This window comes from Anguilla anguilla, chromosome 2 (assembly GCF_013347855.1).
Source record: "Anguilla anguilla isolate fAngAng1 chromosome 2, fAngAng1.pri, whole genome shotgun sequence".
Lineage (NCBI taxonomy): Eukaryota > Metazoa > Chordata > Actinopteri > Anguilliformes > Anguillidae > Anguilla > Anguilla anguilla.
Genome location: NC_049202.1, coordinates 48439351 through 48456202, shown reverse-complemented (window position 1 = coordinate 48456202; position 16852 = coordinate 48439351). Strand labels below are relative to the sequence as shown.

The following is a 16852-nucleotide window of genomic DNA, read 5'->3' as shown; positions in this document are numbered from 1 at the left end:
GACTCCCTCTCCAGCGCGAAGATGAATTTTAAAAAGCGAGCGGCGGGGGAAAATGGCTGTGGGTGCAGCGGGAGCGGGGAGAGGGTGCGGCGGCGAGGGGGATGGGGGCTGGGAGCCCTGGGCAGGGATGGCAGCGCAGCGTAGAGCAGCGCAGAGCAGCGTAGAGCAGAGCAGAGCAGAGCAGCTCGTGGGGGAGCTGGCCCAGGCTGAGCTGTGAGTTCCCTAGCACCACTGCAGAGACAGACAGCCGGCTGCCGCACGCCGCTGACGCGACTGCGCCGTGACTGGGACATCCGCCCGATCCCGCCGCCGCCTCTTTCGTTCTCCTCCCCGGCGCGTCTCTTCTTCCTTTTTTTATTTCGCTACCGCCGGGGTTTTCCCCCTCTCTCTCGCGTCCGCCGCCGAGCTCACGAGGTACCGTCGCTTACCGCCGCTGCGCCGTTTTCGGGTTTATCTCGCGTTACGCCTCGTCTGTGTGGGTGAGTGTGAGCGTGTGCGTTTATACATGTGTGCGCTTAGGTGCGTGTTTTTTTGTATGTGCGTGTGCACGTGTGACTGTACGTGTCCGTGTGTGTGCGTGTATGTGTGTGCATGTACGTGCATTTGCGTGCACGTGTGTGTGTCTGGAGAGTGCATCAGGCTCCCTGTGGGAAGTGGTGAGGTAGTCGAGTTCTGCATGCGTAGTCTGGGTCCAGGGGGTAAACTGTGTCCCATGCTGAATGTGCTCTGTAAGTCCACAGTGTAATGGCGGTGTCGTATCTCTGCTCTCTTCACCTGTACACTGCACAGGATCCAATGCGAGTTTTTATTACGTACAGACTGCAGTCTGAGTTGTTTTTCAGGCAGGCTGCTGTTTTGGTTGTGTGTACAGGCTGCAGTGTGAGTTGTGTTTATGGGCTGCAGTGTGAGTTGTGTTTACAGGCTGTAGTGTGTGAGTTGTGTTTACAGGCTGCAGTATGAGTTGTGTTTACAGGCGGTAGTGTGTGAGTTGTGTTTACAGGCTGCAGTGTGAGTTGTGTTTACAGGCTGCAGTGTGAGTTGTGTTTACAAGCTGCAGTGTGAGTTGTCTTTACAGGCTGTAGTGTGAGTTGTGTTTACAGGCTACTGTGTGAGTTGTGTGTATATGCTGCTGTGTGAGTTGTGTGCACAGGCTGCAGTGTGAGATGTGTGTACAGGCTGCTGTGTGAGTTGTGTTTAGAGGCTGTAGTGTGAGTTGTGTTTACAAGCTGTAGTGTGAGTTGTGTTTACAGGCTGTAGTGTGAGCTGTGTTTACAGGCTGTGGTGTGAGTTGTGTGTACAGGCTGTAGTGTGTGAGTTGTGTGTACAGGCTGCAGTGTGAGTTGTGTTTACAGGCTACAGTGTGAGTTGTGTTTACAGGCTACAGTGTGAGTTGTGTTTACAGACTGTAGTGTGAGCTGTGTTTACAGGCTGCAGTGTGAGTTGTGTATACACGCTACAATGTGAGCTGTGTTTACAGGCTGCAGTGTGAGTTGTCTTTACAGGCTGTGGTGTGAGTTGTGTATACAGGCTGTAGTGTGAGTTGTGTTTACAGGCTGCAGTGTGAGTTGTGTATACACGCTACAATGTGAGCTGTGTTTACAGGCTGCAGTGTGAGTTGTGTTTACAGGCTTATGTGTACAAGCTGCATATCTTTGTGTACTAGAGAGTAGAATGTAAAAGCTTTTTCTCATTGAGATACACATGGTACATATATGAATACATTTTTCAAACTACACTAATTATATCTACTATTCAACTCATTAACAAAAAATAAAAAAGAACACTTTTAATTTGATCTCAAATTGAATTTCAAATTAAAGTGATTCAAGTGAAAGTGTGGACATACTCAATTGGTACCAGTTTTCTTTTTAAAATACCAAATAGCTAGTAGGTTTCTTCTAATCCTTTTTGAAGGTAACTTACTAAGTTACGCCTTGTGGCATCTTAAAAATCTCAGGATTTATGATGTACCACGCCTTTCGCTTTCTTACCACTTCATTGTAACCCTGTTAAGGCAATGTTACAAGGTCAATAACTTGCTTCTAAGGTGTGCACACATCATAGCTAGCAAGCTGATTTAGCTAGTGTTCTGTGGCAAGTTGTTTCAGAATAATACATAGCATTCTGTAAGTGTTTTGAGCACCTGTGGAATACATTCTTGTTTACTACATGAAACAGCATATTATTAGGCATTGCAAGTAAATGAAACTGGCAGTTAGGAAACAACACACTCACAGAGGATATCATTTCTAATTATTTTGAGGCATGCTCTGATGTTCAATGTGTGTGCTCTTTTGTGGTTTTAATTTTTACATTACTACCGTATACTTCCATATAAAATCAACATGTCATGTCTATTGTCAATAATCTTGATGGATTTAGGAGGGGATGATGATTTTGGCAGGTGGGGTGATAATTATGGTGGGTGGAGTTATAAAATTGGTAGGTGGAGCTAGAATGATGGGGATTCTAAAATTTCATTGTAGTGGTTAGCATGGTCAGTTGAATAGCTACATATCTGCTCATTGCCCTCAACTAGACAAATTGATTAAATGCAAAGATTAAATACAAAGACATTTTCTCAGTGCATTTTAAGGGTTTACACCCTATAGTTTTTTAGGATTCATGTTTTTAATTTTTGATTCATTTTGAGCAAAGGTGTTATTGGACGTTAGCTAGGATGTTGCCTTTTGTGCATGCTTGTTAATAAACTGTACTGTATTTTTTTGTCTGCCCATTGTATGGACATATTTCACACTCATAAAAGCACAGCAAGTACATTTTGTACAGTGACAGATGCTGGTTACGTGCATGCTGATGCAGCTCTGGCAAGCAGCCCACTCTTGAAATGCTTCTTCAGATCACATCTCACAGACCTGTGGGAGGTACTTCACAAGTAGAGCACCAGCCTTGCGTAAAAATCACAAAACAAGGAACTTCCAGGAATGAAAGACCTTGGTTTTAATGGAAACCTGTTATGACTCTGTCCACTTAGCTACTGTAATCTATTAACTGCAGTCATAACTGCGGCATATGTCTGACTGCAAATGACTGTTCAATATTAAACCCTTGTGGGGGCATGTGTTGGATGCTGGATTGTTAAAAATAACTCTTATATGACAGTACTTATATATGTATTTGCTGGAGCCCTACTGTGGTTTGTACTGAATGCTGGGCAGTCGGCTTGGCTTGAGGGGTGAGGGTGCCTGTTGTCCTGGTGCAGGTCACTGTCCCCCCACAGGAGGGGGCTGCAGAGTTGCTGCCTGCCTGATGCAATCCTGTCACCTGCTGAGACTCCAGGCCCTTAGGGAGAGGAGAGCTGCCTTACAGGGGACTCTAATGAAGATCTATATCCGCCATCCTCCTCAGCCCACCGGGGGTGCAGGGAAGAGAGTCACTTCATAATGACGTCCATATTATGGAAGCGGTGGTATATTAAAAAAGAAAACCCTTGGACATGTTGCAGAGTGATTTCTGTCTGTGTTATTACTTCCTCTGTGCCTACAGGATTTGCTTTTATTATTCCGAACAGCCCTGTACGCTTGCCACAGCAGAGCCATTCAGTTGCACGCAAGTGCACATCTTCAGGAGGCATGCACTGGCCTGAATCTGACACAACTGGCCCTGATAAGTGAATAATGGACACTTTATGGCACTGCTGACAAGTCTGAGCAGTAGTTAACGAGCAGTTCTGAACCAGAGAGAGTGCCGCTCTCTTCTTTACCGCGGGGCTGTGAAAGCAAACATTTGCTCGTATGCTCACATTTTCAGAGTAGAGCGGTGTTAGATAACTGACGGAACAGGTGGCGCTATCGTTTAATGATTGCTTTATTTGTTTTGTGCATCAGGGATTGTTTATTTTGGTCTGACTCAGGACTAATTGGATAGCTGAGTGAAGAGAGGCATGCAGCATGTGATGTGAGGTGGGGAATATTGATGTGAGCATTACTCTCTTGTTTTTCTCTGCTCAAGTATGTTACACCCTAATTTATGATATTTGTAGAAACCTGAGACTCTGTATTCTTACGGTCACCCGAATATACATAGAATGGAATTTTGACAAATATCTGGATTTTTTTTTTTGTTGCCTTATTTATAAGTTTTTGCAGACAGCTTTATCCAAGGCAACTTATATGGCCAGCTAGGCCTGATGCACAAAAGTATGAATGAATAAGATGGGTAACACATTTCATCATGCTTCAGTCTTTTGCTGCATAATTATATCCCAGGTTTGTTTTTCCTGCTTTCATCCAGTTAAGTGCACCTTGAGGCATAAGCTTTGGTGAATGAAGGGGTTTGTTTGTTCAGTCAGGTGTGTGATGTTGTCAGCATATGGAAGTTGGCGTGGCGTGTTGCGGTGCGTGTGCGTGTGCGGCACCGCGCCCGCAGATGTTCCCGTGCAGCGAGCGGACCGCGGGACGGCGCCCTCCGTGTCTCGGCCCGGCAGACACCGCGCGCGGCGCTGATTAGCATCACAAAGGAGGGCTGTCTGCCACGTCCCATTGTAATGAAAATGCCGCCACTTTTACGGCCTTTCCCGTTTGATGAAGTGCCGGCTCTTTCCAGGGTTCTTTGCACTCTTACAGACAGGGCGGACGTCTCATTTGTTTGCGACGCTTTGTGTGATGTTTACAAAGTGCAGACCTCTGATAAAATATCATTCATAAACTCAATTTATCTACGATGATGAAGTATGTCCCTGGTATTACAGGAGTCAGCAATTTCCTTTTCACTGTTCCCAGTTCCTCATTATTGATTGATGTAATGTAAACTGACATGTATTATATAATGATGGCACAGACATGGCAATTAACTGTTCCTATATTCATTATAGACCGAAAGTTTGCAGTTTGCGTGCTAATAATCCATTCTCCGAATGGTTCTATTTTACTGGAGAACCATGTGCAGGCTCTTTGATGTTTTTCCTTTCTTCAGCTACTGTAGATAGCCGAACACCTCTCCTGTCCTTAACAATAAAGAATTCTAATGCCTGGGAACTGCATTCATTATAGACTTCAGGGTCGCTGTTTGGAATGAATCACTTTGAAATGGGAAGCGTTTTTATTGAAGCTGGTAGTGGGACAGAATATTTATAGAGGCATGTTCTTGATTGCAGCAGATCTCCTTCAGAGAGACACAGCGCTATTGTGCTCTGGAGAGCCCTGCAGATTTGACGTTCTTTTCTCACACTATTCATCAGCCTTGCTCTCACCCTGCTGAATGGGCAGTCGCTTTATTCAGAGGAATGGTCCTCCTAGGCTCCCCAGCTTCAAATATCTTCAGATTGAGCCGGAATACCTCACAGAATACTGATGTGCATTCAGAGAGTCACATCCACTAACTGCCACCGGGAATTAATTAACTTAATTTTCAGTGTTGCGTGTGTTTGAATATTTCGCAGCTTGTTCCGTGGGTGGGATAGAATAGTGAAGAAATATGTTATTGCGATACCTTGTGAATTTGTTCTGGATAGAAAACTAATGATAAAATGTGTTAAACCTTTGGTTTATTTACTACAGTCTTTCCTTTGTAAACGGTTAAATAGATTGTTCCTCTTTGCATGAGCTCCTGAAGTTTCCCTTCTCTCATTCATTGAAAATAGTTTGATCTGCAATCATCGTGGGTCTCGAGCGGCGAACTGACATTGATACAGATGATGAACAGTTTGTGTGGTCAGAAGGTTTAATATTGCATGAGCCAGATTAACTCAAATGAAAATAGTACTTTAAGGGTTTCATGTCTTTTAGTGACACCCTCATTATGGAAAGTGATGGCGGGATAATGGAGCCCTGATGTCCCTCTCTGTTCCTGGAGCGTTGGCTCTGATTGGCCGGCGGGCCGCTGAGCCGCGGTTGGCGCGGCTCGCGCTTCAGCTCCGCCGGTGGAGCTGAGAGAGAGGCTTCACTGCCCTTAATTACACCTCAGAAAAAGCCTTTGTGGAGATGGTGACTAATTCTGCACCAGTAGCCCCGAGTTCAAGGATTCAGAGCCAACTTTTTACAGCGGGGTGTACATGTGTATGTGTGGATGTGTTGTTTGTCTGCGTGCGGGTGTGTTCAGTTTTTTGCACAGTGAGAGCTAGCCCGCTGACCGCTGATGTCAGGAGCAGGAGAGACCATCGCTGCTCTCCCACTGATCGGCTGTGGAATAGTCTCTGAATTAGCCCAGACGAGAATGTGTGGTAATGACTACCTTCAGTTAATCAGTGTTAAGACAGCAGCACCAGGGAGATAAGGCCACCTCTAATCGCCCTCAAATGACTACCAAATGGGCACACTTGAAGCCTTGATAAATGATAGGGCTAGATTGAGCTCATTTGGCTGGCCTCCTCCCTGAGCAGGTAGCAGATCACAGAAGGCAGGGGCTGTGCTGAACAGCTCACTCTCAGCCCCGCACCAGTAATTCAGCCATGTCCAGCAGCAATGCACTTCCTGCAGATGCTACATCAGTGAGGGTTTCATTTACAGCATGATATTGCTCTTCTAATTCCCCATGTCCACCAGAGAGCCAATTGTCAGGTTTTATTGCTGCCAATAAGAGCAGTGAGTTCATACTACCATTATCACAAAATCTCTGTATAAAACAGCATAAGAACTGAGGCTGATAAAAATGGTGGAGATTGATAAACAAGCATCACAGTGTCGCAGCTGAGGGGTTTGCTGGAAAGTGTTTGTCCTGTGTTCTATTCCATTAAAGTAGCCTTAAAAAAAGAACATAAAATGTGAGTTTGTTATTGAGCGTTCCCAGAATGCCCTGGAGTGTGCTGAGACTCACGTCTTTCAGCACATGATGAAAGTGGCCAGTGAAAGGGCTCTGGACCAGTATCTGCTGCACTGCCTGTGCTCTTGGTGCTCTCTTGGTTTAAAGCTCTTAAGCCTCCACCACAGAGCCCCACTCCAGAAATCTGGACTCAATTCATCTAAACGGATTTGATAAACCAGTATTAGCTGGGTGCACACCGTTACAACCTGAAAAATCCTGACGTGTCAGGCTTCCTCTAGTTCTGAAGACTGGACATATTTTTAAGTCACAGGTTTTGTTCAGAGGTTATTCAGCTTGCCTGTGTGAAACGTTTTCCAGACCATAATACCGTGCTAAATTGGCGGTTTAATGTCAAATTATGTTTTTGCTATGTGAATTTTGTTGTGAATTATTAACTTCAGGTTGTCATGTCTTATTATAATGTACCGGTGTCAGGTGAATTTAAATACATCCATTGTGTTTTCTGTTTTCTTAGTGTCTGACTCCCAGTTGGGAAGTTCCTAAATAAAATTGTAGGAACAATCAAACTGACCATATATGGTTGTGCATTTGAGATTAATTGACTTTATGAGCAAGCCTTTGTCGAAGGCACATTGTGTATGCACCCTAACTGTACATCTGAATATCTCATTGACTTCACCAGTTCTACAGGTATCTAGTAGGTTATTGCCGTATTAAGAAAAAGGGCTGTTTCAAGAAATAGACAAGCTGTCGATAAAAAAGGAGAGAAATCCTAGCTACTTTGTGAATATTCCTTTGTGTCTTTCCCCCCTTTCTCCGCCTCCGCTCTTTCTTACTTAATCACACACTTGACATTTAGACTCATATCAAGGGTGTTATCCAGCTCCACTCATAATTAGCCCCAGAAGTGCTCTCCTCCATTGTCCAGGGTGTGTGCGCAGTGTTCCCACAGCAGAAACAATGACTGACCCGTGCTCACCACTGTGCCTTATTCTCCACCTCCCCAGCAGTCAGGAGAAGTGAGGGGGACTGAGAAGGAGGGAGGGGGGAAGGGGGAAGGGTGGGGGGGGAGGTTATATATGGAGCAATCTAAGATGCAAGTCAACCTTATTTATATTCTCATTTCAGTGTCTCACTCATGCATATATAAGCGACGCTGTACAAATAGAAGGCTTTCAGCAGCCCACTGCAGCTCCGATGTTTGCAGGGCTGGTCAGGGTCAGAGTGGTTTAGCTGCTGTCCGCCGTGATGGATGGGGACAGTAGCCAGGAGCCCCATCCCCCAACCCCAAGCGCCAGCTCTCAGAGTCCTGCGCCCGTCGGTTTGTGTAATGAGAGAGGTTCGAGCAGGTGAGCCACGGAAAAGGCTGGAAATCTCATTACAGACCCCCTCTTCCACCCCTCCCCCAAGAAAGAGGGAGGACAAGCAAATATCCTCACCATATATATATATATTTATATATTTTAAATATCATTACGTGTGTCACTCGAGACATCCGAGCAGGCGAGCCCGCTAAACTGTGCACATGCATCTCCTTCAGCGTGAAACGGACGCAGTCTGAGGGAGCGCGGCTGTTTGTTATGGCGCCCGCGTGACAAGGGCATTTCAGCAGGAAGCGAGCGAGGGAGGAATTAGTTTCAGGGCGCTAGCTCCCATCTATCACTCGCCGAGCAGCAATCAGGGCAGCAGCGCTGCAGCACGCCCCGTTCTGCGGCGTACGCTCCGCCTAGCCGCACCATCGCCGCCGCCACCCCCCCCACCCCCCCCAAATCCACCCCCCGTTTCATTGTCCCCGGAATCGAAGAGCGACCGCAGCTCCCCGCGTTTCACCGGGCATGTCGGGCATGGCGAGCGGGTGAAGGGAGAAAAAAAATCACATAAATAAACTGGCTCGTTCGTGAAAAAAAGTCAAACACAAAAGACAACAAAGGAGCCGCCCGGAAGAGAGGGAGAGAGGGAGACAAAGGGGGAAAGACATAAAGGCACCGGGTCATTAAGTGGGAGCCAGCCTCTCTGTGCGTAAATAAAGCTTATTCATTAGCACAGCTTTATTTACACAAAGGCATACCTAAAGATAGTAAATTGCTGTATGTCTCACAAGTGCGCTAGACAATATTGTATTCTGGAGGCTATTATGCCTTTTCTGAAAACCTTTGGGGGAGAGAACCTTCAGATAATGATGTAACAATGTGTCTTCATTCATCGCGCAACTTTTTATTCTCATCTATAATTAACTGTAATGCGTCCCCCTGTGTAGTTACAAACGCTGTATAGAAACATGCACATTTAGATGCAGATGCACCACCCACACAGACACACACACACGCATTCACACATGTGCACGCACACACACAAAGCCATTCTCATCCACACTTATGCACATCAAGTAGTTGTTTCAGGTATTAACACATAGAAAAGTTGAAGAAAAAAATACATTTGCATAAAACTGTATGTTCCTTTTTTATTTAAGCACTATGTGAGCCAGATGGCAGTGCACACATACGCAATACCATGTATATATTAAATCGCATACGCACGTGCACATTGTTGAAGGTTTGTGTGTTGACAGGTCCTAATGCATGGCATGATAGATGAGTAATGGGACATTTCCTCTGTCCATCTTGATAGAGTTTAATTACCAGCGATACATTGTCATCCTTTGTGGAGACACATGGGAGGATGTTATTATTATTAAGCAATTTAGCAGCTGCCCTTATCCAGAGCCGGTGTGAAATGTGGGTCAGGATTCTATGGCTCTCGAGCCCCGCACCTCCGCCACTTGACTGAGGTGAAGAGCTGCCCCTGAGCCCATCCATTACCGCAATCAGCACCACTAATTAAGTCTTAGGCTTCCTTCACATTGATTTACCATGAAGTGACTGTCACGTCATAATTTATGCGCAACGATCTATGATGTTTCAGGTCGACTAAACTTCTAGGGGTTTTTTTTTAAAATCGTAATGGCGATAGTGCCCGGAGAACGAGGCATGATGCCATGGTGCTGTATGGGGTAGCTGCCTGATGGCCCAGCTCACACTGAGCAGGGCAGGCATGAGTCACTGCAGCACAGCAGCTACGTGAGGCGGAAATTGATTTTTCAGTTGTCCTGAAATTGTACAGAGGCAGCCTGGCCCTGGAAAGAAGGGCAGCACACCCAGCTCAGCGCACAGCTGGCTGGGAGGATGTGCAGGGCATGGCCGCTGTTTGGGACACGCCCTGGCGGGCAGACTGCTGTACCACTGGTGCCCGTCAGGCAGTGAGCAGTCATACAGGCTTCTCTCTCAGCCGCAACAGAAAAACCACGTAGAACATTAGTAGTGAATTCACTACAATTTGTTGTCAAGTGGTTTTATTTACTTCCTGTGTCACAGGTCAAGTGTGGCATGCTTCTCCAGAGGTCATTGGTGTCTGACCCTTCGAACTCTGTGGTCATGTGCCATTGTGAGCCTTGTGTTGTGCCTCTACTCGTGTCTGCCTGTTTTCCCAGCGAATGATTGGAACTCTTTGCCAAATCTAAGTCTCGATTTGCCCCACAGGTAAGAAGAGACACGGTCTCTTGCTGCCTCAAGGAGCATCATTTCCCTGCCAGCCCATCAGGATCCCACCGGTATGTAGACTATTTGTCTGACTGTCTATCTGTCTGTTTGTCCTGCACACCCTGTCTGTGCTCTCTTGTTGCGTTGTGTCTTGCTTGTCCAACAGCGTAAAAAGCGGTTCTGTTCTTGATTAGCAGGAGACTATTGGGGAGATTAAACCCAAGTTGATTTAACAAATGAAATTTGTATATGAAACTACGGCAGCTGACGGAGAGAACGTCAGTCACTGTGATGAACAATTAAGCTTTTTTTTCATAAATATAACTCAAGTCTTATACTATGGAATATACCATAGAAATAACAACCTTCTCCTGAAACATGAAAATATATTTTAAGTGTGGTTGTCTATACATATAGAGTGAGCCGAGCTGTAGTATTGAAAATCCTCTGTGTAACAGGACATTAACATTTCCCGTGTAGGCGCCTAGAGAAATAATTGGGTCTGCTGGACTCCTGACTTGCCAGGAATACCTTCACATGGGGAAAAAAAGACTATTTCGCCATCATTTAAGTTCATTATATGCATAGAATGTCCACAGATCCAGCCATCATTAATATGCAAGCTCAGAGCGCTGATAGATCCCAGCTGGTGGGATTATTACAGCAGACACAGTAAATGTAAATAATTATGCTTTTGATTATACTTTGAAGTTGCGGGGCAGGCGGTTAACAGCATGGGGAGTGCATGGCAGGACACGAGGACGGGGGTGGAGAGAGTGAGGGGCGCTGGAGTGGATGGGAAAGGCTCCTGGGGAGCTGCTCTTGTACAGTGTATCATGCTGACTAGCGGAAACTCTGTGGACTGCTTTTTATTAGGGCAATTTAGCATTTCGCTATCATCCAGGATGGAGATATTATACCTTAACATTCCCAGCGCGTCTTTTGTGTGTCTGTGAAAAACTAAAATAACAAAGAGGATTTATTTTTGAAAGACTTCCTGTTTACTTTCATTTTGAAGAATATGAAAAAGAATAAGACAAATTTAACTAACACTAATTCCATGGCTTTCTTCAGTTCCACTAGTTATTGAACTATAAAACAGTCATTTGGCCTTGAACAAGTCGAATGGCAGTTTTATGTCTCAGTACTGTAGTTCCACCCTGGGATTTAAATCTGGCCCTCCAGCTCATTTTCCCTAACATCTGTCTGTCTGTTTTTGCAGAAAATAAATATCAATGCATAATTTGAGCGATACTGTGTGTTATGCTTTTGAGTAATAGTTGTTCTGAATGGTAACTCCTCCTTGCATGTTATATTCAGTAATATCCATTTTATTGGCACCACTCACACATTTTGCATCTCTGTTTGGCTTGAAGATGGCCAGCCTGTGTCATGCTGTTCTCATCATCTCCCATTCACATTAAATTATTCTTTGACATTGATCAGTCAGATCCCAGTGACCCCGGCACCCAGTCTATTCAGCTGGGTGTTCTAGACCATTTACAGTGAGAGTACACCAATCAGATGACTCCCCTGTAAGGAATTGTTTGGACATGATCCAGCAATTAAATATTTGGAACTAAGCTGGATATTAGGGAACCCGTCTGCCAAAATTTTACATCTGCAATCCTGAAGACTTCAAGAATCTCTGCCTAAATCAATGATGTTTGGTACTCATGGGTTACCTAAGACATGTGTATGTGGGTTGGGACTTAGTATTCCAATCTCAGCAATGGAAAGTAAATGTGTAGAGACATGGAACTGAAGTTGTGTTCAGTTCATTAAATCAGTAGTTTATTTCTGTGCTTGTATTGTGGATAAATGATAAATATTTTGATGGATGAAAAAGAAGATGGTTTACTTATGAACATGTGCTAATTGAAAGCCAATTGGAAAAGAAACAAGAAGATAAATGGCTATTTGGCCATTGTCTGCTGTTCAAAAAGCAAAAACTTAATTCAAGAGGTCAATCACAATGTTCTTTCTGGACTTCTTTTGCAGACTCAGTGAGAGGAATCATTGGGTATTGTGTCGGTCCAGAATGATGCTAAAATGCTCACTTATTCTGACAGACAGGGAGTCCATGACCTCAGGCGTTATTGGCTCGTAAACCTGGCCTTAGGGGCTACAGGCTAAAAAGGCCAAAAGCATCGAAGCACACACTCAAATTTAGTACATTCCTTTCAAAGGCTGAGGCCTACTATGTAGAGCCCATCTTGTCTAAGATGGTAGAACCCCATGCTCCAGAAGTCAAAAATAGCACAGAAGTGGCAAAACTTTTTAGCACCAGCAATGTGCTAATAGGTTCTCCCCAAGGACGGGGCTAATTAAATAGTGCTGAGAGAAAATCTTGGAGAGCTCATGGTTGGCATTGTTTTTCTCAAAGCATTTTTGGCCCGTCCTTTAATCCTTTCCTCCTTATCTTTTTAAGGGGATAAAGAGGTCATGATACAGGGCACATGGTCACGGGGGGGGGGGGATCTGAGCAAACAGGTCTGTGTCCATTTCAGCTGCTTTTCACAAGAATGACAAGCATGCATCCAGTCCCCTGCCCCTGTTTCCCACTGTCATTTGGACTCGGTGAAGCATCAGATCAAACAGCCCCTTGTCACGATGGGGGGGCTGACCGGGAGGATATGGCGTAATTACAAAATGCGTTTGTAATCACTTCAGCCCCATCTGCTGCAGCACAGACACGGCTGCACAGCCTTCAGACTCCCCAGCCCAAGGCCAGCCACTAATCTCGCCAGTGGGTCTTTAGGGCAGTGAACCAGCCACACCAGAAATAGGAGGGAACTCTCCATTTCTGTGTCACTCATAGCACATAATTCTTAGTCTGGTCAGGCGCAAGCAGTGAAGCTTTTTGCTGACTGCTTGGGGTTTTGGAAGCATGTGGACATAATCAGCCTGGGGAAAGTATCAGTGCAGGTGAACAGCTCATGATAGCTCTGAACCTTACTGGACAATCCATCTGGTTTTAATGGCTGGCAGACAGGATGGTGAAGGGGTTCTAGTGGAGAACTAGATCTGTTCACAACAATGTGCCATTAGATTAGTCTAGCCTAGCGCCCTGCCTGGGTCCTCCTGCACCAGAGCCATTAGTACAGTACAGACCCCACCTGCGCACGCAGCCGCCAGGAAGCCAGGCACAAGATCCATGGAGTGGAGTCATTCATGACTGATGCCATGCAATGAACAAGGCCCTTCATCATAGATAGATGGATGTTATGGCCATATACACTCTTTGAATTTGCATAAATAGAATATTGAGTGGGTGTCTGCTGAGACAAGGATGCCGGGAGGCCTCAAGGAGAGATTGAATGGCAAGTCAGCCAGTTGCCGAGGGAGGCGCGGCATATCAATTACAAAAAGGTGAAGCATGTGTAATTCATTTAGGGTCGTTAATCACCACATAGCATTCTGGTGTAATTAAGCATGCATAACCCACTGAGTGCAGGCCCTCACACACCATAACCCACTGAATACAAGCCCTCATTCTCCATAACCCACTGAATACAAGCCCTCATTCTCCATAACCCACTGAGTACAAGCCCTCACACAGCATAACCCACTGAATACAAGCCCTCAAACCCCATAGCCCACTGAGTACAAGCCCTCAAACCCCATAGCCCACTGAGTACAAGCCCTCAAACCCCATAGCCCACTGAGTACAAGCCCTCAAACCCCATAGCCCACTGAATACAAGCCCTCACATTCCATAACCCACTGAGTACAAGCCCTCAAACCCCATAGCCCACTGAGTACAAGCCCTCAAACCCCATAGCCCACTGAATACAAGCCCTCAAACCCCATAACCCACTGAGTACAAGCCCTCAAACCCCATAGCCCACTGAGTACAAGCCCTCACATTCCATAACCCACTGAGTACAAGCCCTCACACTCACCCGCCTCCATTCTGTGCACCAGTAGTACACCATGAACAAAGAGCTAAACACTATGGACAGAGGGACAGGCACATAAGCACAAAAAAGGTACAACAATTACAAAAAAAATTGCTAGGGTTACAAAGAACACACATGGATGATTCTGTTTATATAGCATCTGTCTTAAATGGCATTGATTTATTCTTCACGATTTCCTTAATAAAAGCTAGCAAAGTAGGTAACCAAGAGAAGTGAACCTAGCGTACTCTACCGCGCACGCACACATGCACATTAACTCACCCCACCGCATCTCTTTTAATCACGCAGTAATTAAATGTTTTTTATTGGCCTGTTATATTCAGCTTAGCTCCGGCAGCTGAGTGGTTTATTTTACTAGTCATGATTAACATTATTGGAAGCACCTACATGGTCCAATTACAAAAGTACATTATGCTGAGCAACAGCGGTGGAAGAGCTCACGCAGGCGTGTGTAGCATCGTTTGGGAGGTGTAATCAGACGGTCCTGTTCTTGGTGCTTCAGACATAAATGTGGATGAGAGTGACGAGTGTGCAGTGGATGCTCGCTAAGCGCTGCTTCCCACCCATCTGCAGCCGGGCTTTCATTCACAGCCAGCATGCGGCTGACAGTTCTTTCTCAATAGGGACCATTTTAAATATGAATTACCGTAAAGCGGTCATTAGCTAGCAGGGACCGTTGCTCCAGTAATTTTGAGTCTTAATTGAAATTAAGCTTCTGAAAAAAAAGATTGTGTTTTTGTATTTTTTTTTATCAGTCTTTATGTTTGTAAATTAAATGCCTCCCTCCAGAAGAGCAGTAATTCCATTTTAAAATAAATTAACCGTGTCCAGACCTCTGTTGCTCTCCATTCCTTTCTGTCACTGTCTTTCTCTCCCTGTCTCTCTCTCCTTGTCTTCTCCCCCTCTGTCTCTCCCTTTTTTCTCTCTGCCTCTCTGTGAGATAAAAAGAGCGGTAATTGTCAAAAATCTTTGCTATGATGTGTTTCTGCTTCTTATGATGTAAATAGCTCGTGTGAATCAGCAGTGATGCGCATATGTCTCTGTACCCTCTCCCTTCACGTGGATACATATGCAGGCACACTCACACATCCACAGAAGCATAATATCTTTAAATCCAAAAGCTGACCCCTGCACCGCCTCATCCAGCAGTGAGGAAATGTCCTCTGTGAAAAAGGCTGTAGCTGCAGCCTGCTGGGAGACCAGCCAGTTATTGAGCACAGACAGCTTGTTTATTAATAGACCCCTCGCCTTTTCCGCGGGCGAAGCCCGTCGGCAAGCTCAATCAAGGGCGAGCGCTGGGGGCCAATGCTGCAGGGCAGCTTGATAGAGCCCTGCCAGGAGAGGGATCACGGGACGAGGATCCCGCTTCGCCAGGAAGGCTTTGAGGCGCCGGGCTGCGAGGGGGTGATGTAAATGCTGAGCCCTTTTCATCACCTTTATCTGCCTCGCCCCCGGAGAGAGCCGAGCCCGCGGAGCGCTGCGGACTTTGTTCAGCGTCTGTCGCACTCCGTCCCTCGGGCATCACGCCCGCCTGTGATGTTCGCAGCAGCGACTGTGTCTCGACTAGCAGGGCGATATTTGGACAGGACAGCAGCGGTGGCCCCAGACTGCTCCCAGATCAGCAGGTTTGACTTGAGTGGAAGTTAATTTGGAAAAATTTAGGGAGCTTTCATGAGAGTCTTTGTCCTCAACACAGCAAGAATATTTCAGTTAAAAAAATTAGTAGCAGCTGTAGCATGCAACAAAAAGAATGTGAATAATGAGAGCATGGGTTATGAACTTCTTGGGTAATATGATTAATAATTACCACCTGAAGAGTGGCAGGTTCATGTGGCTATGCAGGTGGTGAAGAAACTAGCATACAGCCTACCTACTTCTCCCCTAATCATTTTCATTCACTGGCTGGCCATGCTCTGTATAAATAATCTGATTCTTACAGGTTCTAGACAGTTAAGGCTCTAAGATATAATATTTAATTAAATTCAGTTTAGCATGTTGTATTTTGTATGATGCATTAATTAAGAATGTAACTAAAGTTACACTCCTTTTCATTCAAATACCTGACACTCCTGAGGTATCTTATGGAACAGGGGGCATGAGATTTGTGTTCAGTGTTTTGGAGCTCAGCGTAGTTATTTGTTTGAAATGGATGTAGAAATACAAAAATAGACCAAGTCAGAAAAATATCTCAGGTCTCTAACAATTTCAACAACAGTCCAATCTGGCAGTCATCATTAGAATTCAGATTATCTCCACACAGCTGGATGATCTTTGAGCTGTATAGATGGGATATTGATATTTCACCACACACCAGAAAAATAGCCTAAGTGAGACCGGAACTGAATGATCTGTAAATGTGAAAATCCTCTTTATTTCCCATATTGTTACTTTATTTCTTTATTACTCCTGGTATCTGCACAGCAGGGACAAAGCCTCCGTGCACAGTCTTGCCACTCTGCCCAGTGTCTCCACCTTCACCACATCAATAAAGAAAGGATAAATGAAAGACAATGGAATGGTGGAGAAAAGGAGGAGGCTGGATTCCGATGGGGTCCTCACGAGCCCAGGCTAAGACAATCAGTCACCCCGCGGAAGAGGAGCGTAATGAAAGAACTCCACTGATAAATCAAATTTCTATATGAATGAGCCAAAATATCAGCAATGAGATTA

General features: G+C 45.3%; 1 protein-coding gene across 10 annotated transcripts in view; it reads left to right on the top strand.

The window, feature by feature from the left end:
- Positions 1–16852, top strand: part of LOC118220891 (trinucleotide repeat-containing gene 6A protein-like) — a 100377-nt gene that overhangs the window by 32761 nt on the left and 50764 nt on the right. For all 10 annotated transcript variants that reach the window (XM_035405310.1, XM_035405322.1, XM_035405309.1 and 7 more), the window contains one exon: positions 10260–10330. In XM_035405310.1, coding sequence (XP_035261201.1) covers positions 10260–10330 — 71 coding nt within the window. The remainder of the gene's footprint in view (positions 1–10259; positions 10331–16852) is intronic.